The sequence below is a fragment of the Heterodontus francisci genome, chromosome 30, assembly GCF_036365525.1.
Source record: "Heterodontus francisci isolate sHetFra1 chromosome 30, sHetFra1.hap1, whole genome shotgun sequence".
Lineage (NCBI taxonomy): Eukaryota > Metazoa > Chordata > Chondrichthyes > Heterodontiformes > Heterodontidae > Heterodontus > Heterodontus francisci.
In genome coordinates, this window is record NC_090400.1 from 22,747,650 (window position 1) to 22,772,738 (window position 25,089).

The 25,089-nt window shown below is 42.3% G+C and overlaps 1 protein-coding gene and 1 long non-coding RNA gene across 2 annotated transcripts in view; one reads left to right on the forward strand and one right to left on the reverse strand.

Moving 5' to 3' along the window:
- Positions 1-253: 253 nt before the first annotated feature.
- LOC137346621 (uncharacterized) lies at positions 254-18,467 on the forward strand. Its single transcript, XR_010968736.1, has 3 exons — positions 254-1,172; positions 7,345-7,474; positions 17,693-18,467. It is a non-coding gene; the product is annotated as an uncharacterized lncRNA (long non-coding RNA).
- vps37d (VPS37D subunit of ESCRT-I) overlaps positions 2,919-25,089 on the reverse strand; it is a 54,357-nt gene continuing 32,186 nt past the window's right edge. The window contains exon 4 of the mRNA XM_068010213.1: positions 2,919-17,809. Within this exon, the coding sequence (XP_067866314.1) occupies positions 17,303-17,809 (507 nt within the window). The 3' untranslated portion in view covers positions 2,919-17,302. The remainder of the gene's footprint in view (positions 17,810-25,089) is intronic.

Here is a 25,089-nt window from a genome sequence, read left to right on the forward strand (position 1 = left end):
AGTTGGGTCTTGCCTTATAACCAGTGTAGTTCAGAGCAAAAGGATCTTCTTGATGTTGAGATAAGTCCAGAAATTTGAAGCTAAGCTTCAAAGAGGATCCAGATGTTGTCATGGTCCTGCAGTTTTTTTTCAGAATATGCAGTTTGCCTTTAAGGCTTGCAAGGGATCAGTATTGCTTTAAGAGCCGGCAAGCCTTAGGAGTTATAGGAAGGTGCATTTTCATTGTCTTAGAAACAGCCATTTGGAGACTACGATTCAAAGGATGCATTCTCGTTACCGTAGATATAGCCACCGGGAGTGAGCCTGATGCGATACATTGGATACAATTTAGTTTTGAACTGGCAGTTAAAGACAGTTTGTCCAAAGTGAACACAGACACAGAGGACACAGACAGCTGTGGTGGCAGCACTGAAAAAGAGCTCTCAACCATTTAAACTGAAGGAAATAGGATTTTTATCTGTTTAGTTATTATCTCTCGAAATTCTAAAAAGTCAAGCCAAGACAGAGATCTCTGGTAATTTAAATTGAAGAAAGGGAAGTTGGACTGTGACAATCTTTATCCCTCAAAAATCTCTAAAGTCGGATTGATTCTGTTGAAAATGTTTGCAAGTTGTTAATTGTTGAAATTCGCTGGAGTTTGAACAACATTCTGCAGGGACTTCGAACAACATTGGACTGTAAATTTGCAAGGACTCTAATTTTTCTATTTTTAAATGTTCATAGTGTTTAAGAATTTAGTTTTTTTAATTAAAGAGTTAATTTGTTGATTTAAAAACACCTGGTTTGGTTAGCCTCATTTGGGGGTTAATAGACAGTACAATTTGACTAGGCCTTTCTTTAATTTGGAAAGTTTTAAATGATATGTTAGGCGATCTGTGGAGCGACGGGATTGAATTATCAATACCTTTCTCCCACCACAATTAGAATCGTATATTTTGATTGGTGGCTTTGACAGTAACAATGTAGATTTTTCCAGATCTTTTCCACTGTTCACAGATAGGAAAAATAGAAAAAGGCAGCAGATTATAGATGGAAGAAAACTCTTACATTTTTCCAATGTAGTCCAGCGCAGAAGCATGATCTTGCTTTCCAGTGAAGCCAGGAATTTGAAGCCAGATTTGAGAGAAAAACCACATCCAGGACTTATCCAGATCTTTACCAGAGCTCACAAGGTAAGGTCGGGGGATGGGGTTTGTACCAGCAGACAGAGGCTGTTTAAGCTAACAGTTAATTTGAAGTTTGGGCTATAATAGGCAGGAGGGTCTTTGCTGCAAGCAGCTGCAAACGTAGGGCTTGCAAATATTGGAGAGAGGTTCAATCCCTAGTAGGAAGATCTGGCAGGAGTTTCAGAGCTGCTTCGTACTGGTTTCAGTCAGGTACAGAATCACCTTCATCAGATGGAAATTGCTGTGGCAAAAGGATTTGGAAACTATAGGCAGACCATTGGATCTAACAGCAATGACTCTCTGCAGAGAGGTTTAACACTAGAGGAAAGCCTTGGAAACCCCTTCTGAAGACACAAATCGTCCAATGGTACAACAAATTTCTTGTTCTGATATACAGGCAAGATGAATGTAACCTGTGCATCGTAATCCTCCTTCACATTTGGATTCAGCTCCCCCACCCCACGTCCTCCAATACCGCCATGACAGGGGACTTTTAAGAGTGACCGTTAGGAACGAGCAGGCCTTTGTGTCAAGTTCATGGTTACATGGGGAAAATGTTCAAAACAGGAGGGCCAAGTATCATTCAATTTTTTTGTAAAAAAAAATACATGTATTTTGTATACTATGGACAATTTGTTTGTTTAAAAGAATTATTAGTTCCCAACAAGAGGACTGTGGAGAAACATTGTAATAGTCATTCATTTATATTACCTTTTCATTGAAGTCCTAACAAAATAAGGAACACCAGATGTGGGGCTATTCTGTGTATGTACAGATATGCATTATGTTATGCTAAGTGGAGCAGGGAGCAATATGATACATCATTTCAACTGTAGTATTTCAAGGGAAATGTGGTGACGTGACCTGTCACACTGACAGAATTGTTACACAGAGTGAGTCCTTCAGTTGAAATGTGGCAAGTGATGTTAGTGTCACATTCTTACCAAAGCTAAGTAATTATTCAATGGTGAGAGATTTTGGTGTTTCTCCTCATTTACTGCCAAGGAATGGATCTGTTCTTCAGAATTATGAAGATACATACCTGTCTGAAAAGCCAACTTACTCAACATGCAACAAATAGGTCCTGTGTCCACAAGTTCTCAGACCTGTAACAAGGAAAATATGCTCCTGAACCCCGCAGGTGACCTGTGAGGTGGAGGGCACACCTCTCACTCCTTTCCTGACTTCCCAAATGTCCATGATTTGCTATGAAAAGGTTGCAATAATCCCTCACTAGTGCACTTTCCTGCACAAAGTGGTGCTGCAGCAGGGAGTCAGAAGCTGATGCAGGAGGATGAAAAGGCAATGGCTATCTGCTTTCTGGGCAGTTGATGGCTTCCAAGTTTTGAACCTCAGTTTGGGATAAAAAGCAATGCTTGACCCTACTTGAGATATGTTTTTGTGGATATTCTGAGGACTGCCCACAGGATATGTTGGTGCTTCTTACAACTGCTGCCCAGTGTCATTTTAACCAGCTTTCACTATAACTTTAACCAAATCTCCATGGTAGGCTTTTTCCTGAAAATGGAAGCTCAATAGTGGACTATTTACCTTAAGATGCTATTGCATAAATATTAGTATTGAATTGTTCATCAAAATTATATTTTAAAGAACCATTTGAGTGTAGTAGACCCCTCTGCCAATACAGGAGTACATTCTGGCGAAAGTTAACTCTCATTCTTGTGTAATTCCTTTGTCTGCTATTTTAACAGAAGATTGAATTGTTTAAGTTTATATCGGCTGAAGTCTTCATTAAAATAGTGGATACAAGATTTGTATATGAAGCATTAATGATATGTCAAAAGGTCATATGTATAAGCTGAGAAAATTACATCATTGATGATAGGAGCCCAATCCCATTAGTGTCGCTTGTGAATTAAAAGAACATTCTGTCCTTCAGACAAAACTCACTTCGTTTTAATAAGGAGTGAAAACAGACATTGGGACCCAAAAGACTTGATAAAGCACACCTGCTGCACAAATTTTAGCAAAAGATTTTTTATTGGAATTTTGACATACAAAAGACTCTGTGTTCCTTCACTTTGATTCTAAAAATTCTGGTGTTTCCACTGTGATCTCATTCACTCCCAGCAGCACTGCAGGACACCTGCCTAGAACCTTCCTTTGGCTGCTTCTGTGCTCTTCATTCTGTTTGGAACTATTTATTTGCTGTTGGTACAAGTCAGAGCAAATAGCTCTGTGGAGTTTGAATCTCTATTTTACCTGCACTGCCTCTGACTCCAAAACCTTTCATCAGATGATTTCCCTATCTATATGTCCGCATAGATATTCAGTCTGAGGGGCATTGTACTGTCGGACAACAGGGGCAAAAGGCCTGCCATAAAAATGAGGCAGGGAGGTATGGGAGTGGTGGAGGTATGAGAAGGTTTTGGGTCAGATGAGGTTGTCAAAGTGTGGGGCAAACAGTGCAGCGAGGGCATGGGACAAAAGCAGCAGGAGGAACTGTGGAAAATGGGCTACTGGGGTCATAATGGAGTGAGGCATAAGGCCTTCTGAAGGATTCAGGGATGTGAGGGAATGTGTGAGACAGGGTTGCAAGGGAATCGCAGAGGAGCCTGAAAGAGTGGAGCTGGCAGGGTTGTGGGATAGCCACACGGAAATGAAAGGCAAGAGTCAATAGATCAGAAGAGAGTGGCACAGAGGGAGTTGTGAAACAGAAATGGAGATTCACCTAAAATATTGCATTAACACTGGGTTAGGAAGAACATTGACAAAATCATCTATTGTTTGGCCAGCAAGAAAAAAACTTACATTTATTTACTGGCTTTCACCCAAGGACATTCCAAGACATTTCACAGTCAGTGAATTACTTTTGAGGCATTGTTGTTATTTGGGTATATGTGGTAATGAGGAAAGTCACTATGGTCTGCAACTTTGAATTTCAGGGAAATCACTTCCACAGTAATCACAATCCAATCTTAACTGCTCCCACAGATTTAAGCAGTTAACATCACCATAGCAACCCTTGCAATGACACTTGGATATTTATGTTTACTCGCTGCCCTGAGGAATGGCAATTATGCCAAGATCATTAAGGTCACAGGGAGCTGGCATGGGCCCAATATGACTTTATGAATCAATAATATTAAATTATTGGGCCTCTGAGGGAGAAATAAGGATTATTTTTAATCAACATGTTCCAATTAGAGTGAGGGATTCCAGGAAATAAGAGCTTTGGGTGTGAATTTCTTTAGGGCTTCTCTGTTTCACCAGCCTAACGGTTTTCACACGTAAATGGAGTTTCTGCTGAACTTACACCAAGGTTATGGCAGCAGAGTGGGAGACGCTTTGAGGAAATTTACTTGCTTTGTCTACATTAGACCCAGTGACAGTGTCAATTTTTGATCAGTTTATGAATGGCAGGAGTCATGTGACATATGGTTGATCTGACAATGTTGCGTTAAATCCACCCTCTGCAGCTCACTCCTTTGTTCTCTTTGCCAACATTTGCTATCCTTGATTTCTGTGAGGGTTTTGCTGAAACATGCCCAGTTTTAACTACATCTGATGGCAATTTTTTGCTGTGCACTGACGACCAAACATGACTTTAAAGCCTCATAGGAATATTGTTCTCTGCTCATAAAGTATGCCAAAAAAACTAGATTTGAGTAAACTAGTGAACAAAACCAGCAGAAAGCACAAGTGGAGCTTAAAGATCTGACCTAGTGCTATTTGTGCTTTGACTCTGCGCCCACCACCCCCTCCCACCACACCCCACCAAAACACGAGAATAGTCAAGCAAAACTCTAGAAGTGTTCGTCATCTTCCAAGCTTCATCTTTCAACCCTAGCCTGCTGCCTCACCATTCCATCCCTCCTCCCCACAGGAGCAAAAAGAACCAATGTTTTTTTAATGCTTTCATGGATTGTGGGCATCACTGGCAAGGCCAGCATTTGTTGCCCATCCCTAATTGTCCTTGACAACTGAGTGGCTTGCTAGGCCATTTCAGAGAGCATGTAAGAGTCAACCACATTGCTGTGGATCTGGAATCACATGTAGGCCAGACCAGGTAAGGACAGCAGATTTCCTTCCCTAAAGGACATTAGTGAACCAGATGGGTTTTTATGACAATTGATGATAGTTTGCTTTTAATTCCAGATTTTTTATTTAATTAGTTGAATTTAAAATTCCACCAGCTGCTATGATAGGATTTAGGTAGGATGTCTAGAGTACTAGCTCAGTGACATTACCACTACACCATCAGGTCTGTGCAGCAAGGAGGATCTCAGTCTGCACATACAGCCACAATCTCTTTCCTAATCATATTTATCCAACTTTATTTTAAAAGAATTAATTAACATACCATCAGCTAATTGTGCAGAGAATCTGATTCATATATCTAACACTTGGGGGGGAAAATGTTTTAAAATATTTTTTATTGGATTCCCAAAAATGTTTTCTAAACTCCTGCTTTGCTTTATTCAGCGTTTAAAGTCTGAGTCAAATGTCCTGCTCGCGTTAAAAAGAAAGGCTCACATTTATATAGCACCTTTCATGGCCTCAGGACGTGCCAAAGTGCTTTAGTCAATGAAGTGCTTTTGAAGTGTCGTTGCTGTTCTAATATATGAAATACCGCTGCCAATATTTACACAGCAAGCTCCCACAAACAGCGATGTGATAATGACCAAATAATCTGTTTTTTTGGTGATGTTGATTGAGGGATAAATATTGACCAGGACACTGGGATAACTCTCCTTCAAAATGGTCAGCTTTTTTACATCCACCTGAGATAGCTGACAGTGCCTCAGTTTAATATTTCATCTGAAAGCACCACTAACAATGCAGCTCTCACTCAGTACTGCACTAGAATGGCAGCCTAGATTTTGTACCCCAGTTTTTGAGAGTAGAACTTGAACACACAACCTTTTGACCCTGCGGCAGGGGTGCTACCAACTGAGGCACACTGACACAGTGCCAATATTGCTGTCTGTTTCTTAGCATTTTACTGCTTATCTATTTGTCAGTGTTTGCTATTGGATTAAAACTGAATTAACTTAGACCTTCTGTTTAATTGATCCCAAAGTCTCTGAAGGCTGTTCATCTCCTTCACATAGCTTGAAGTCATCAATAAATTTTAGAAAATATTACATACAGGAAACACACTGCTATATCTCTATCAAGGATATTGTACCAAACAGAACCCAGAAGAACATCACAGCGCTCTGCTACTACTCCCAGGCTAATCACATCACCCCACCACCACCAACCCCTCCCCCCACCCCCCAAACTAAGCTCCTTCCATTTCTTATTACCTATTCCAACTGTCAATCTATTTTTCAATCTAGAGACTCATTTCCCATTCACTCCATGAGTCTTAACTGCTTTTAACAGTTTTTTTTGCTACCAACACCTTCTGAAAATCCAAATCCATTATATCCCCCCATAGTTCAGTCCAATAGTTACCTCCTCAAAGAATTCCAGAAGATTAGTGAGCCATGACCTATTGCTTCTAAATTCATGCTGACTGCTCCCTATAGCCTCTGTGCTCTTTAGCTGAGCAGTGAAAGTATCCCATGTAGTGTTCTCAAAGATTTACCCATAATATGTTAGACTCGCTGGCTTGTGACTTTTAGGTTTATTACTCTTAAATGCAAACTTGGCTCAGTTGCCTCTGAGTCAGAAGGTTTTTGGTTCAAGCCTCACCCCAGGACCCGAGCACATAATCTAGCTTAACTCTTCTGTGCAGTACTGAGGGACTGCTGCATTGTCAGAGATGTTGTCTTTCAGATGAGTTGTTAAACCAAGGCCTTGTCTGCATGCTCTGGTGGGAAAATATTCCATGAGGGAGAGCAGGGGAATTCCCAGAATATTGTGGGTAGTGTTTCTTCCTAAAAACAGGACCAAAATACACCATCTGATTTACTGTTTGAGGAAGTTTGCTGTATGTAATATTGGCTGTTGCAATTGTGTAGTATCCTCAGGAGGGGATACATCACTAGAGGAGATTGCAGAGACAGGGTGAGGTGGTGAAGGAATTTATAAACAAGGATGAAGAGTTTGAAAACAATGCACAGAGGTCCTGTACCATTGTTGCCAACGGCCCTTCAATACCTCACTCAAGAAGTCAGTTTTCAAATGTGTGTCTAGTCAGTGAATGTTAGCACCAGTTTTGCTGATGGGGAGGTATTACTAACATTTAAACACATTTACTTTCCAGGAGGATTCACTGAATAGGACCTCTGGCTGATTTTCCCTTCCTTGTGCTAGGTGTACAAAGGCCAGTATCCGAAATTTTACTGTTAACCAGGCTAAGATTTAACCAGCGCAGAATATGGGACTGAACCGAGGTACCTTCCTTTTCAATGTGCTTTAATGCTGGCAGTGGTGTAATGATAATGTCACTAGACTAGTAATCTAGAGCCCAGGCTAAAACTCTGGGGACATGGGCTCAAATCCCACCATGGCAGATGGTGAAATTTGAATTCAATTAATAAATCTGGAATTTAAAAATAGCTAGTCTAATGGTGACTATGAAATGATTGTTATAAAAACCCATTTGGTTCACTAATGGCCTTTAGGGAAGGAAATCTGCTGTCCTTACCTGGTCTGGCCAACATGTGACTCCCGATCCACAGCAATGTGGTTGACTCTGAAATGGCCTAGCAAGCCACTTGGTTGAAGGGAAATGAGGGATGGGCAATAAATGCTGGCCTAGTCAGTGACACCCACAAATGAATAAAATATACTAGGTGCTACAGAGCTATGGGGTAGCTATATATGTATATGTAACTTCTCCAAATATTAAATAATGTTGATCTCGTTATAGAAGCTGCTGTAAAGCCAATGCAGGTTTGAAACAGACAGTAAACTTTAAATATGGTTTTAGTGCCGTAATTTACCCAGATTTGTATGCACTAGCAAATCCTCTGTGGGACTGCTCACCAGTATTCTCAGGTCTGGAGTACAGCTATGAGGTTTAGCTACTAAGCTGGCCCATCTCTTTAAGATTGCTGATCTAAATATATAATCCAGGTCATTGTGTTTTTTATTCATTCATGGGATGTGGGCATCGCTGGCTAAGCCAGCATTTATTGCCCATCCCTAATTGCCCTTGAGAAGGTGATGGTGAGTTGCCTTCTTGAACCACTGCAGTTCATGTTGTAGCTGCTTGTAATTTGCTGAATTTATGCACAAGTTAATTATAATTAATGTTCCAGCTAATTTCTTTTTGTTGTGCATGTCCTGTTCATTTCAATGCGCTATACCTTTAGATTGTTTTGCACGGCCATGCATGCGCATTATCTTACCTGGGACAACTTGTGAGTGGCCTGCACAGTACCTTCTGGGTTGCTGTGTGTTATATATGTTATATATTGTTATACTATCTGTAAAGTGTGAGGAACTAATTAGCTAGGAACTAGTTGTTATGTTTGAGTTGAAGAGACTTTGCAGTTGGCAGGAAAAAAGACAAAAGCGCAAGGGGAGAGCCAACTGTGTAACAGCCCCGACAATCAAATTTTTCTGCAGCACCTGTGGAAGAGCCTGCCACTCTAGAATTGGCCTTTATAGCCACTCCAGGCGCTGCTCCACGAACCACTGACCACCTCCAGGCGCTTACCCATTGTCTCCCGAGACAAGGAGGCCAAAGAAGAAGAAGAGTTGTTATGTGTAGAAATAATGTTATGTGCCTAGAAATAGTGGCTGTATTGGTGGTCATCTTCCAAGATTCTATAGACTCTGGAACAGTTCCTACAGATTGGAGGGCAGCTAATGTAACCCCACTATTTAAAAAGGGAGGTAGAGAGAAAGCAGGGAATTATAGACCAGTCAGCCTGACGTCGGTAGTGGGGAAAATTCTAGAGTCCATTATCAAAGATTTTATAGCAGAGCACTTGGAGAACAGTGGTAGAATCGGACAGAGTCAGCATGGATTTACGAAAAGGAAATCATGCTAGACAAATCTACTAGAATTCTTCGAGGATGTAACTAGTAGAGTTGATGAGGGGGAGCCAGTGGAAGTGGTTTATTTGGACTTTCAGAAGGCTTTTGACAAAGTCCCACATAAGAGATTAGCATGTAAAATTAAAGCGCATGGGATTGGGGGTAGTGTATTGCGGTGGATAGAAAATTGGTTGGCGGACAGGAAACAAAAAGTAAGGATAAATGGGTCTTTTTCCAAATGCCAGGCAGTGACTAGTGGGGTACCGCAGGGATCGGTGCTAGGACCCCAGCTATTCACAATATACATTAATGGTTTAGATGAGGGAACTAAATGTAATATCTCCAAATTTGCAGATGACACAAAACTGGGTGGGAGGGTGAGTTGTGAGGAAGATGCAGAGAGGCTTCAGGGTGATTTGGACAAATTGAGTGAGTGGGCTAATGCATGGCAGATGCAGTATAATGTGGATAAATGTGAGGTTATCCACTTTGGTAGCAAAAACAGGAAGGCAGATTATTATCTGAACGGCTATAAACTGAGAGAGGGGAATATGCAGCGAGACCTGGGTGTTCTCGTACACCAGTCGCTGAAGGTAAGCATGCAGGTGCAACAGGCAGTAAAAAAGGCAAATGGTATGTGGGCTTCATAGCGAGAGGATTCGAGTACAGGAGCAGGAATGTCTTGCTGCAATTATACAGGCCCTTGGTGAGGCCACACCTGGAATATTGTGTGCAGTTTTGGTCTCCTTATCTGAGGAAGGATGTTCTTTCTATAGAGGGAGTGCAGCGAAGGTTTACCAGACTGATTCCTGGAATGATGGGACTGATGTAAGAGGAGAGATTGAGTCAGTTAGGATTATATTCGCTGGGGTTCAGAAGAGTGAGGGGGGATCTCATAGAAACCTATAAATTTCTAGCAGGACTTGACAGGGTAGATGCAGGATGGATGTTTCCAATGGTGGGGGAGTCCAGAACCAGGGGTCATAGTCTAAGGATACGGGGTAAACCTTTCAGGACTGAGATGAGGAGAAATTTCTTCACCCAGAGAGTGGTGAGCCTGTGGAATTTGCTACCACAAAAAGCAGTTGAGGCCAAAACATTGTTTGTTTTCAAGAAGGAGTGAGATATAGCTCTTGGGACTAAAGGGATCAAAGAGTATGGGATGAAAGCAGGAACAGGCTACTGAGTTGGATGATCAGCCATGACCATAATGAATGGCAGAGCAGGCTTGAAGGGCTGAATGGCCTACTCCTGCTCCTATTTTCGATGTTTCTATGTAAGTGTTCCAGTTGGGTGGGGGGGCCACATTCACAGCTGCACTGGGGAGTCACGTTATATGTTACATAGCAACCAGTTGAATCAGGTTCTATAGCAGACAGCATGGTGCTGTAATAAACGAGACTGACTCCAGCCTTTTCCAAGTTTAAAGTGTGATTCTTTCCAACATCTGGGAACCAAAAAAACAACATAAAGACATAATATGGTGGTAGCAAGTATCTGTGAGTAAACCTAGAACATTTTTAAAAGCATCAGATTGAGAAAATTGACCCAAATTAGTGCCAGAGAGAGAGAAAGAAATACTGAGTGACTCGAGCAAAAACAAAAAACGACATGTCAGCTGGAACATGAAGGCACAGCTGCAGCCCATAATGAATTGGGAAGCTGATGATGTCATAGAGGCATTTGAGAAGTTTAAACAAAAGTGCAATTTGGCAATCAGTAGTTTCTTAAAAGGCACCAGTGAAGTGGAGAGGGTCAGTTATGTCCTTCTGTGGGCTGGAGATAAAGGATTAAAATTATTCAACAGCTGAGACCTAAGCGAAGAGGACAGCAGAAACCCAGTCAAAATTTTTGAAAGATTCAGCACCCATCCCCGGCCAAAATCAAATCATCGGATATACCGATATGAATTTCAAGGCCTCATACTCGAACTAGGTGAGCCTATTGACAATTTTATAGCAAGACTGAAAAATGCAGCTGGAAAATGTAATTTTAGGACACAGATGAATGGCTGATCGATCAGCTCATTTGAGGTTCTGCACATCCTGAAGTACAGAAAGTTCTAATCAGACAGGACAAGCTCACAATATCGCAGGCAGTAGACACTGCCAGAGCACATGAAGCCACGAGCAGACAGATGAAGACTCTAACCTCCCAAATGGATATCCTTCAGTTAAGCCAAGAAACAGGCAGCAGGGTCAATGCAGTGAAATAACAACTAAAGAATGTACACCAAACAGAGAGAAAGACGTGCAGGAGCTGTGGACGACCACATGAATTGACAGATAGAAGGAAATGTCCCACATATGGATCAAGCTGCAGAGCTTGCGGAAAGACCAATCACTGGGAAAAGATGTGCAGAACAAGGCAAGAAGGTGGTAGACGAGTCATCAGAGCCAGAGTAACAGGACGAAGGAATAGCAAAAGAAACCAAAACATCCATACCCTGGAAGATGGTGATGGGTTTGAGAACATGATAGACATAGGAACCATAGAATTGCATGAAATGTCTGGATGTGACCGTTCCCAGAGAAAAGAAATTCACATACCATTCAGATCAGGAAGGGGCTGAAAAATAAGCCCACAACGATAAATCTGAAGGTGAAGATCGATGCTGGAGTGCAGAGTAATGTCATCCCGCTCAGACTATACCAGAAGATCTTTCCTGAAAATTTGGAGAAAAATTATTATCCAAGGAAGGTGCTCTGAAACCAAACGTCATGCTAACAGCATACGGGGAAACTGAGATTCGACAGCTAGGAACAACCCAAATCAGAGGGACACACAAAGGAAAAGATGTTAACTGTATGTTCTACATCACAGAAACAGATGGTCCAGCTTTCCTGGGGTTGAGCAGTTGTGAAGAGCTGCAGATTATCTCAGTAAACCATCAGGTGAAGGAGGCGACACTGAGGGTTAAAGGGCGGCACAGTGGCGCAGTGGTTAGCACCGCAGCCTCACAGCTCCAGCGACCTGGGTTCAATTCTGGGTACTGCCTGTGTGGAGTTTGCAAGTTCTCCCTGTGTCTGCGTGGGTTTCCTCCGGGTGCTCCGGTTTCCTCCCATAGCCAAATGACTTGCAGGTTGATAGGTAAATTGGCCATTATAAATTGCCCCTAGTATAGGTAGGTGGTAGGGAAATATAGAGACAGGTGAGGATGTGGTAGGAATATGGGATTAGTGTAGGATTAGTATAAATGGGTGGTTAATGGTCGGCACAGACTCGGTGGGCCGAAGGGCCTGTTTCAGTGCTGTATCTCTAAAAATCAAATAGTACGCCTGTTGAAAAGAGCCCTCTGCTCAGAAGCAAAGAAGATCTGGTACAAATGTACCCAGAATGTTTTGATGAGACATTTGGATGCTTTGAAGATTTTGAGTATCACATCACTATTGACCCAGCGATGAAACCAGTGATCCATCCTCCATGTAAAGTATCAGTAGAACTAAAAGGAAAGCTTGAAAGAGAGCTCCAAGAAATGGAAGAAAAGAAGGTGATCGCCAGAGTCACAGAGCCTACAGATTGGGTAAATTCCACCGTGGTGAGAGAGAAGCCAAATGGACGGCTAAGAATTTGCCTAGATCCCAAAGATCTTAACAAAGCAATAAAGAGGGATCACTACCCTATTCCAGCACTGGAAGAGATCACACCAACCCTGGCTTGATGACAGAAATGGCTACTGGAATTTGAAGCTAGATGCAGAATCTTCACTGTTGACAACATTCAACACACCCTTTGGATGGTACAAATTCCTGTGTCTACCCTTTGGCCTCAAAGTGTGCCAGGATGTGTTCCAACAGAAAGTAGATGAGACATACAGCGGACACAAAAGGAGCAGTCAGCATTGCAGATGATATACAGATATATGTTGTAGATGGAAAAGATCATGACAACCATCTACATGAAGCCATGGAGAGAACCAGGAAAGCTGGGATTAAGCTAAAGTGACAGAATGCCAGTTCTTCGGAATGGTGTGTACACTTGGCGGAGTCAAGCTGAGCCCTGAAAGAATCTCAGCCATCTCGGGGATGGAGGCCCCAAGAGATAAGAGAGAGTTGAGAAGTTTCCTTGGTTTGATACAATACATGAGCTCCTTTATTCCGCATATGTTGGAACACACAGCAAACCTGCGGGAGCTGATGAAAGAAGATGTAGAGTACCAGTGGTCAGAGTCACATGACAGGAGTTTCAACAAACTCCAAAAGATGATGTGCAAGGAGACAAGTTTGTCATACTACAACAGAAAGAAACCTGTCACTCTGCAAGTAGATGCTTCCACAAAAGGACTGGAAGCAGCCCTGGTACAAGAGGGAAAGCCAATAGCATTTGCGTCCAAAGCTCTGACATCAGCTGAGACAAGATATGCCAACATAGAGAGAGAGCTTTTGGCAGTCGTGTATGGATGTGAGAAGTTCCACACATATCTCTATGGGAGAACGTTCACAGTGGAGAGTGACTGGAGCAGAAAAATCTATGTAAGGCACCAGCAAGACTGCAGAGGTTACTCTTGAGGCTTCAGAGTTATGATTTTACTCTTTGAAATATATTTGAAATATAAGCCAGGAAGAGACATGGTGCTGGCAGACACCCTATCTCAGTTGTCACCACAGGAGAAACATGAGATAGAAGATCTAAGCATAAAGATTCATCACCTAGTGAACGTAACACCACCGAAACTGAGTCAAATTAGAGATGAGACCAACAAAGATGAAATGTTACAGATGCTATCTCAGCACGTGATCCAGGGACGGCCTGATAAGATACAGCACACAGCCAGCAATACGGCAGGACTGGTCTATCAGAGATGACATCTCACTAGAAGATGGTGTTCTGCTGGCCGGATCCACAATAATCATACCCAAAACAATACAGGAAGAACTTCTCCAAAAGATACACGAGGGCCATATGGAAATGGAGAAGTGTAAGCTCAGAGCCAGATCAGCTGTGTACTGCATAGGCATATACAAAGATATTGAAAATATGGTGTCTACATGCAATGAATGCCGGAAGTACAGAAACTCACAACAGAAAGAGGAGATGATAGCAACTGAAGTACCACCCAGACCATGGCATACTGTAGGAGTCGATTTATTCACACATAATCAAGAATGGTATCTCATAGTCATAGACTACTACTCAATTTACATCCAGAGAATTTAAAGAATTCGCTGACTAGTATGGGTTCACAGGGCAGCACAGTGGCACAGTGGTTAGGGGCAGCACAGTGGTGCAGTGGTTAACACCGCAGCCTCACAGCTCCAGCGACCCGGGTTCAATTCTGGGTACTGCCTGTGCGGAGTTTGCAAGTTCTCCCTGTGACTGCGTGGGTTTTCGCCGGGTGCTCCGGTTTCCTCCCACAGCCAAAGACTTGCAGGTTGATAGGTAAATTGGCCATTATAAATTGCCCCTAGTATAGGTAGGTGGTAGGGGAATTGAGGGAAGGTGGGGATGTGGTAGGAATATGGGATTAACGTAGGATTAGTATAAATGGGTGGTTGATGGTGGGCCGAAGGGCCTGTTTCAGTGCTGTATCTCTAAATAAGTAAAATTTAAAAATTCCCTTTTATCCGGAAGATGAAAGACTTGAGAGCCACAACAATAATCTTAGCAGTACGAGTTCTGTTCACTGAGCAAGGGATTCCTGAATGGTTAATATGTGACAATGACACCCAATTTACATCCAGAGAATTTAAAGAATTCGCTGACCAGTATGGGTTCAACACCATCACCTCATCACCACACTACCCACGGGGATACAGATTTATAGAAAGACACATCCAGACGGTCAAAAGAACACTTGTGAAATGCCAAGAGATGAAGGAAGACCCAAACCTGGCCTTATTGTCACTCCAATCCACACCTCTCAAGGCTGACATGAAATCACCTGCAGAGCTGTTAAATGGAAGAAAATATGACAAGTCTGCCAAGCAAAATACATCCTTCAAGTGACCAGGAGGAAGTGAGACAGCAACTCACTGAAGCACAGGCAAGAGGAGAGCAACACTTCAACTGTATGCTAAATCCCTACCCGAGCTGTTGAAAGGACAAACTGTATACGTACAGGATCCAATCATGAAAATCTGGAGCCCAGCAAAAGCTGTTAGTAAAGCTGAGACTGCAAGGTCAAATATCATTGAGACCAAAACCAGTAACCAAATGAGAAGGAACAGAATCCATATTCGACCTACACCTGAGCTGGAACAACAGAAAAGACCATCAACACCACCGGAAACCTCACTATCCAGCGAGACAACGTTAACCACATCACCAGCAAGTGGCACAACATTGCCTGTACAGCGTGCCAACTCACCACTGAGAGCAACAAATGCCAAATCTACAAGATAGAGGCACACATCTTACCACCCAAGCGATATCGTGAATAATATTTTTTTTAAAAACACACTATAAAAGACTCTAAAAAGGAGTTCAGATTATTTCCACAAGTCTGATGATAATCTTCTTTATTTATATTGACAGTTATATTGATATAGGGGCATTATGTTTTGAAGTAAGTGGGACGTATATATGTTATATATTGTTATACTATCTGTAAAGTGTTAGGAACTAATTAACTAGGAACTAGTTGTTATGTGTAAGTGTTCCACTGGGGAACCACAGTCACAGCTGCACTGGGGAGTCATGTTATATGTTACACAACAACCAGTTGAATCAGGTTCTATAGCAGACAGCATGGTGCTATAATAAACAAGACTGACTCCAGCCATTTCCAAGTTTAAAGTGTGATTCTTTTCAACATCTGGGAACCAGGAAAACAACATTAAGACATGACACTGTACATCCATGCACCTTAGAAGGAACATTGGTTATAACTGCTTGTAAATTTCCGGCTGAAGATCAGTGACTTTCTTTCCGTTCCTTTTCTTAAACGCAAGCTTGAATTAGTAACAAAGTGTGACATTGTTGTGTGTGACAGATACAGACTTTGTATATCTTGGGTCATAGCAGGTCAGGAAAAAGATTTGTTTGTTGCTTGATTTAAGAAGCTGCAGATATTTTGGTTCAAGTATTCACTGTGTTACAAGAATTTGAAACAGCAGATGGAATGCAGCAATTTTTAAAAGGCATGTATGTGCACACCTGAGACAAGTTCTCTTGCATATGCATCAATGTAAACTGAACCCACTAATGAATATGTTCCTTTCATGCATGCCCACCCCTTTTATTAATGTAGCAGCTATTAAATGAACATCTACTGACTGACTTTCACTCCTGAGAATGTCAGGTGGCCACCCCCAAACAAAACAGGCCAGTTCAAAGACAAGTTGCCAACCATTGGCAGGTACCATGGAGAAATTCCTATCATCAAATTGATTGCCAGAGCTTGGGTGGTAGAGCTGGTCTTGTCCATTCGTGTGTTCTGACTGTCAGAGGCAGATCTTTAAGTAAATACTGCATTGTTTCATTTCAGGATAGCTTTGAGTGTCTGCATGAGTTCTTCCAGATGTTATCAGGATCAATTCAATGATGGGATGTGCCACGCCAACCCAGAGCAAGCTGAATTGAAGCAAAACAATACTGATATGATTAGATCTGAGGAATACTGTCCAGTTTCTTTGCACAAAGCTATGCTCATCTGCCATCTATAGGAACTCATGCCATTGGCCAAGCTTAGGTCAGTTGGTCTTCCTTCCTTTTAGGGCTACTCATTGACTATATCAGAAAGCAGATACATAACAAATACAAAAAAATCATCAAGTCTCTTAGATACCAATTCAATCTTTTCCATGGCTTATATAATCACGGTTAGTAGCTGTGGTTTTCATGGAATATGGACAGATTTGTAGAGTCAGATTTCCCCCCAGAGAAACAGCTAAAATAGTGGAAAATCCCATGTAGTATAAATGTAGTACGGAATTTGACTTATTTAGCCATGTTAAATTCTGCTTATATTCAATAATGCTAACCAGACTGAAAAGTGTTGTTCCTGCAGCCAGACTATTTTCACTCGTGTTGTTGAATCAGGCATGAGATCTCCACCTTTGGTTTTAATAACCATATTGGTTGGCCACCAAGCAACCTGGAGAGCCCAACTTGAAAATCCATTTTGTCCCCAAACAAATACCTTCCATCCAATCACTCTTTTCATTTCCCTTTCCTTTCCTGATAATTTGTTTTGAATGTGATTTTGCCATACGATGTATCATTCCATCCTTCCCCACCAGAAGTTCTGTGTTTGATCTGCACAGAGTAACTTTCTGGAAGGGCTGTGTGTATTCCTATCGGTAAGGTGGTTGCTTCTGCACTGGGTATGCTCGCTGAACTTTAAATGGTTTTGGAGTCCATATTGGAAGCTGTCCCAGCCTGCGCAGGCCTGAGCGAAGGCCCTGGGGCGCGAAAGGAGTGTTAGGCCGTGAAACCACAGGCTGCCGCTCACGTGAGCTGAGGGGAGGCAGGTTCTTGCTCTGAGGAGGAGGTGAAGGCACAGAGAATGAACTTGTGGCCTGAGAGGTTATCTCAATGACGGGTGCAAAGCCATAGCGCAGATGCAGCCCAAGACCCGCAGGTCCATTTTGCGGGCTGGGATGGACATTGTGTGGAGCCACTCGCTGTTCCAGCCTCTGCTGCACCGCCTGTTGCTGATTCTTCTTTTTGTCTTTTTTTATCAGGTCCTGGAGCTTCTCCACTTGTGTCTTTCTCATGTGGCAAAGTTTTCTTGTCCTGTGGAATCTCTCCAGAAAGCTCTCCAATGACACCTTGCCAGCCAGGAATGTGTCAGTGATTTCCTATAAAGAAAAACAATCTTATTATATCCTTTGATTCTGTAGCAAAGAGTACGGTAAAACAGGGCATGAAAATGCTCCGCTGGAGGAAGTGAAGCAAAGAAGATTGAAAATTCTGGAAACACCCAGTAGGCACGTCAGCACCCATAGAACTGCAGGTTTGATAACCTCTATTCCTCAGCTAATTGAAGTATCTAGGGTGCAAGGAGAGATCAACTCATAATATCGTACACTCATTTTTTGATACAATGGGGTGTAACTGGATATAACACGACAGATGTCTCCGCAAATCTACCCTGAAGACATGGAAATAAAAGTTCAGCGATGCCAATAAACTAGGTACATTCACCAACTCCAGGTTAAAATGTGGCAGCTGAGTTGAGTTGTAGTGGAAATGCTCATTCTACTTTTGCCGTGGTTTCTGATGCTGTGGTTTATAGCATTAAGTTGTTTCCTACATCTTGCCACCTCATTGCAACCAGGATGTAACTTTCTCGCAAGTGTAAATACAACTGGAGAGAATTAAACGAAACAAACTGGGAGCCACAGGTTGTCTCTTCCTGTGGTTTTGAACTATACTCTCTGAACTATGGAAATAAGCCATCTGTAAGACTTTCAGAGCTACAGATACATTGGTGAGTGAAATAACAGAAAGATTAAAAAAGGTCCAGAAATTGCTGAAGAAGCTCTTAACCATTAAATCTTTGAAGAATTATTTGTGCCAATCCCCAGATTTTTTCCCCCACTATGTTTTCTCTTCCCTTTCTGATACATTTTGTGGTGTTGTTCTATGGGTGCACGTAGCCTTCTGGAATCTGAGCGTTGACAGCAAATGTTCAAAGATTATTAAAAAGGGTGACAATGATAGCAATGGAGTGACATCACAGCCATTTCCAAAAAAGCCTCACCTGATGCTCAGACCTGATCAAACTTGGGTTATTGGACATTGATACCTAGCCTGTTTATTTTTCCTCCCTAGCTAAAAGCAGTTGTTGAACCCCCACTGCTATCCCAACTGAGATCAGCTAAATTAGCACAGACTGACAAGCCACCCAATCGTTTAGTAAGCATCCAATGGGGAACCAAACCCACAATCAGTCACCAAATCCTACACAGCAGCTAAATATTTAACTCTACAGCAATGAGACGCTCAAACCTAGCATAACAAGCACAAAGGAAGATGGTTGTGGTTGTTGGAGGTCAATCATCTCTGTTGCAGGACATTGCTGCAGCTGCTTCATCAATAACCTTCTCTCCATCATAAAGGCAGAAATGGGGATGTTTGCCAATGATTGCACAATGTTCAGTACCATTCGCAACTCCTTAGATACTGAAGCAGTCCGTGTCCATATGTAGCGGGATCTGGACAACAGTCAGGCTTGGGCGGATGAGTGGCAAGTAACATTTACGCCACACAAGTCCCAGGCAATGACCATCTCAAACAAGAGAGAATCTAACCATCTCCCCTTGACATTGCCATTGCTAGCTACATCCCCCACTATCAACATCCTGGCGGTTACCTTTGACCAGAAACATGACTGGACCAGCCACATAAAGACTGTGGCGACAAGAGTAGGTGTGAGATTGGGAGTTCTGTGGTGAGTACCTCACCTCTTGACTCCTCAAATCCTGTCCACCATCTACAAGGCACAAGTGAGGAGTGTGATGGAATACTCTCCACTTGCCTGGATGAGTGCAGCTCCAACAACTCAGGAAGCTCGACACCATCCAGGACAAAGCAGCCCGTTTGATCAGCGCCCCATCCACCACCTTCAACATTCACTCCTTACAACAACCAACACACAGTGGCAGCAGTGTGTACCATCTACAAGATGCACTGCAGCAACTCACCAAGGCTCCTTTGACAGCACCTTCCCAGCCCATGACCTCTACCACCTAGAAGGACAAGGACAGAAGACGCATGGGAACACCACCACCTGTAAGTTCCCCTCCACACCATCCTGACTTGGAAATATATCACCATTCCTTTACTGTCACTGGATCAAAATCCTGGAACTCCCTCCCTAACAGCACTGTGAGTGTGCCTGCACCAAATGGACTGCAGCAGTTCAAGAAGGCAGCTCACCACCACCTTCTCAAGGGTAATTCGGGATGTGCAACAAATGCTGGTCTTGCCAGTGACGCCCACATCCTATGAAAGGATTAAAAAAAAATGCAGCAATCAAACACACAACCCCACAGCACTGATAAAAAGCCCTTTAGGAAATGGCTGTCTAACCCGACAGCTATAAGCCACCAAATCCTACAACTGGACACCAAACCCCACAGCAATCAAAAACCCAACCCAAAGTGAAAGAGCGCCTGCTAAGGGAATAGCAGAATGAGTACCGACACATATCCAGAATAGATTGCAAGTTTCTCCAAATTTTTGTCACAATCAGTATACACAAGTGATATAATGTTGGTTATACCTGCACCTTAAATTTTGACAAGGCTATGTCCCACTATATTCTCAGGTTAACTACAAATCCATTTTTTGCCAGTTTTTCTAGTTGGCCTGTAAGGTAGCAATCTGGGACAGATTTCCTGCCCACCTATTTACACAATGAATGGCGATGACAAAAATAATTTCTTTGCTATAATTATTAAATAATTTTCTTTTATAGCAAAGAAAATATAACCAAAGGGGAGGTGTATTTCCAATCAAAAAAATTTGTTTTAATCTGACTTCAAACTGCAACATAAACAGCTAGCTCATAATCGGTGGCAAGTGGGGGGAGGGGAATCACTTCCTGTATGAAATATGGTGCAAGTAACAAATTGAGAACAGTGCTCTTACAGGGTCTTCCTGTATGTGAATGCTCTGCAGCTAGGCAACTTGTGTGATATCTGGTGCAAAACAAAACTCAGATAAAGGGTGAACCACAGCTTCCTGGGGTAGCAAAGCACTATCTGATTCTTGCTCAACTCTGTCCTCTTCAGCTATAGCTTGTGTAATGAGACTGAAGTATTGCTGTTTTTTTGTAAACACTTATTTTAGAAAACAGTCTCCAAGACATTGCAGATTTTACCTAGTCTGTTGGAAAGTGCATATGATGGGCATTTACTTATCACATTGTTCCATTCATCAGGGCCTCAACTTTCAGTATGGATCCACATCTACTTTAATTTTCAATAGGCACTCCCATAAGATGATGCTGTACATGGGATGCTAAAGATAAACAGCTAACCTTAGGTTTCCTCATATATTAGGAACTACTATTCTACACAGGGATTTAGTACAAGAGATGGCAGCCATTTTCTGTGGAATGTGTCCTTGTTTCTAGCTATACCCATCAGGCGGAGGCATTGAGCAATCAGGAGAGAGCAGCAATCAACACACAAGCTAACTTGGGTTGATATTGTAGGAGTTCTAACATTGGGCTGCACTGTACTGATAAGTAAAACTAATAATGCGGATTGTCATCTCTGCATGTGGCAGCTGCATAGGCTTTAATGGCTCAGAAGGAAATGTTTGAAAACTCATTTTGGCACACGTTAAATTTCACGCATTTGATATGAATCCCATGAATTTCAAGCAAGCCTCATATTTGCTTACTGAAGTTTCACAATATATAAATAATTAGAACATCAGACTATCAATGAGTCCTCTGTTTGTCCAGGGTGGAAGGCTGAAGCAATAACAAGAACATAACAGTGGCAAAGACCTAGGATAGAGTGGGGACAACAGCAACTCCAGACCCAACACTGATGGACTCTACAATAGTGCAGCCCTGTCACTGCATGACTGACTGCCACCAACAACAATAAATTGCATTTACATCATCCTTTAATGTAGAAGATACCCCAAGCCATTTCACCAAGGGGTAAGGGAGAAATGGACATCGTCAAAGAAATAGAAATTAGGACCCTTCAATGCCTCTATCAGATCTCCTCTTAGGCTTCTCTGCTGTGAGAATAACTCCACTTTCTTTCAGACTTCTAGTATTTTCTCTATTCCCATTATAGTCAGTCACAAAAATATCTCTCTTTGCATAAGACTATTTTGGAGCTGCGGGAGGGTCGGAATCCTGAATGGAGAGATTCAAACATGGAGTGGCAGCAAAGATGGTACAGATCTGGATGGTGATAACATACCCAAAGACTTGGTAGGAAAGGGAGGTTCGAGATGGAATGGTAGTTTGCAAAGACAGAAGAGTTGAGAGTGGGTTTTTTGAGAGGGGGTGATAATATTCCAAAATTCTCTGCATACGGGAAAGGTTCCAGTGGATTGGTAAAAAGCTAATGTAACTCCCTTATTCAAAAAGGGAGGGAGGCAGAAAGTAGGAAACTAGTTAATTTAACATCAGTCATTGGGAAATTGTTAGAATCCAATATTAAGGAAGTAAAAACAGGACATTTAGAAAGTCAAAACGCAATCCATCAGAGTCAGCATGGTTTTATGAAGGGTAAATCGTGTTTGACTAATTTGCTAAAGTTCTTCGAAGCTGTAACAAGCAAAGTGGATAATGGGGATCCTGTAGATCCAGTTTATCTGGATTTCCAGAAGGCATTTGATAAGGTGCCACACAAAAGGTTAATACACAAGGTAAGTTCACATGGGGTTATGGGAAATTTATTAGCTTGGATAGAGGATTGGCTAACGAACAGAAAAGAGAGAGTCGGGATAAATGGATCTTTTTCTGGTTGGCAAGATATAACTAGTGGGGTGCCACAGGGTTCGGTCCTCGGGCCCCAACTATTTACAATCTATATAAATGACTTGGATGCAGGGATAGAAGGTACTATAGCCAAATTTGCAGATGACACTAAAATAGGTGGGACAGTAAGTTGCAATAAAGAAATAAGAAATCTACAAATGGATATGGATAGATTAGATAAATGGGCCAAAATTTGGCAGATGGAGTTTAATGTGATAAGTGTGAGGTTTTCCATTTTGGTCAGAAGAATAGAAAGGCAAATTATTATCTAAATGGGAGAAACTTCAAAGTGCTTCAGTGCAGAGGGATCTGGGTGTCCTCGTGCATGAATTGCAGAAAACTAATTTGCAGGTACAGCAGGTGATAAGGAAGGCAAATGGAATTTTGGCATTTATTGCTAAAGGAATAGAGTATAAAAGTAAGGAAGTGTTGCTGCAACTGTACAAGGCATTAGTGAGACCGCACCTGGAGTATTGCGTACAGTTTTGGTCCCCTTACTTGAGGAGGGATGTAGTTGAATTGGAGGCAGTTCAGAGGAGGTTCACTAGATTGATTCCAGAGATGGGGGGCTTGTCTTATGAAGAGAGATTGAGCAGTTTAGGCCTTTACTCTTCTGGAGTTTAGAAGAATGAGAGGAGATCTAATTGAGGTATAAAAGATGATTAAGGGAATTGACAAAGTAGACATAGAGAGGATGTTCCCTCTTGTGGGGCAATTTAGAATGAGAGGTCATAGTTTTAGGATAAGGGGTAGCAGATTTAAAACAGAGATGAGGAGAAATTACTTCTCTCAAAGGGTCGTGAGTTTGTGGAATTCACTACTCCAGAGTACGGTGGATGCCGGGACATTGGGTAAATTTAAGGAGGAGATGGACAGATTTTTAATTAGAAATGGGTTGAAGGGTTATGGAGAACGGGCAGGAAAGTGGAGTTGAGGCCGAGATGAGATCAGCCATGATCGTATTGCATGGTGGAGCAGGCTCGACAGGCTGAATTGCCTACTCCTGCTCCTAGTACTTATGACAGTAGTTTTGAAAAGGAGGGGTGACAGTGCCAGAGGAGATGGAGCAATTTGCAACGTCAGCACTGGGAATAGGAAGAGAAGTCGGGTGGCCAGCAGTTCAGTGGGAAATGCAGGTTAGGGAGCAGGAGGTGGGTTTTAGGGGTTTAAGGAGGCAGATCAGGGACAAAAATGCTACATTGTGACTGGCTGATTCTATAATAGCAAAACTGTTAACCTGCCAGCATTGTATTCTGTCATCACCCTCAAACACTTGGGGAACCCTTGATTCCTTCAAGATGTGGGTATCATGAATAATAGATGGAAAATAAGCATTAACTTGCATGACCTTTTGCTGGTGATTACAAACCATCTGAATCTTAAAGAGGCAGAAACCATTTCCTTTCATAATGAGGAGGGTGGTTACGACAGGTACATTAGTGATAGTTAATAGCATTGTGTACTTGGGGACTATATGATGCTTTAAAATGATCTGCCTCGCTGGCTAGGTACCACTGTTGCATTTGATATATGCCAACATTTGATGCAAAAGGACATCTCTTACTTAAGGGATACAGCTCTGAACAGCATACTGTACAATCCAAATGATATCTCCTGTTGTTGACTGGTACTACTCAGTAGTGCAGATGTTTAGTACTAAGAATGAGAGCACTCCACATGCAACTCCTTGATGGCAGGTCTAGTTCACAGGATTGCATCCCTGTTGAGGTGCAACCCCCTTGACACTGTCTCTTGCTGAGGTCCGCATGGTGGCAAACTCTCAGTATTCATGCTGCTTTGAACAGTTAACAAGACCTAAAAATCCACCTTCCTGCATGTGGTTTTCCACTGTTGCTGTTTCTCCTCCAAAGTATCTGGCAGTCTTCTTCCTTTAATCAATCTCTCCTGCTCTGCTCACGCCCTCCAGGGCATTAACTCCAGTTTTTAAAATGGGAGACAAAAATGTGATGTGAAATTGGAGCAAGCCCTGAGTTAAATTGCCTGTTCCAAGTTAACTTCTGCTGAACAAGTAAAAGAAAAATCACCAACTTTGGTTCTTGAGTAAATGTGCAGTAGAAATCTTTACTCAGAGACCAGTAGGATTTCTTTTTATTCTTTCATGGGATGTGAGGGTTGCTGGCAAGGCCAGCATTTGTTGCCTATCCCTAATTGCCCTTGAGAAAGTGGAGATAAGCCGCTTTCTTGAATCGCTGCAGTCCATGTGTTGTTGATGCACCCACAGTGTTGTTAGGAAGGAAGTTCTAGGTTTTTGGCCCAGTAACAGTGAAGGAATGCAATATAGTTCCATGTTAGGATGATATGTCACTTGAAGGCTTGGAGGGGAACTTGCAGATTGTGGTGTTCCCATGCATCTGCTGCCCTTATCCTTCTAGGTGGTAGAGGTCATAAGTTTGGAAGGTGCTGTCTAAGGAGGTTTGGCGAATTGCTGCCACTGTGCGTTAATAGTGGAGGGAGTGAGGCTTTAAGGTAGTGGATGGGGCGCTGATCTGAAATGGCCTAGCAAGCCACTCAAAGGGTAATTAGCGATGGACAATAAATACTGGCCTTGCCAGCGACATCCACATCCCACAAACGAATAAAGAAAAAAAGTTCAAGCGGGCT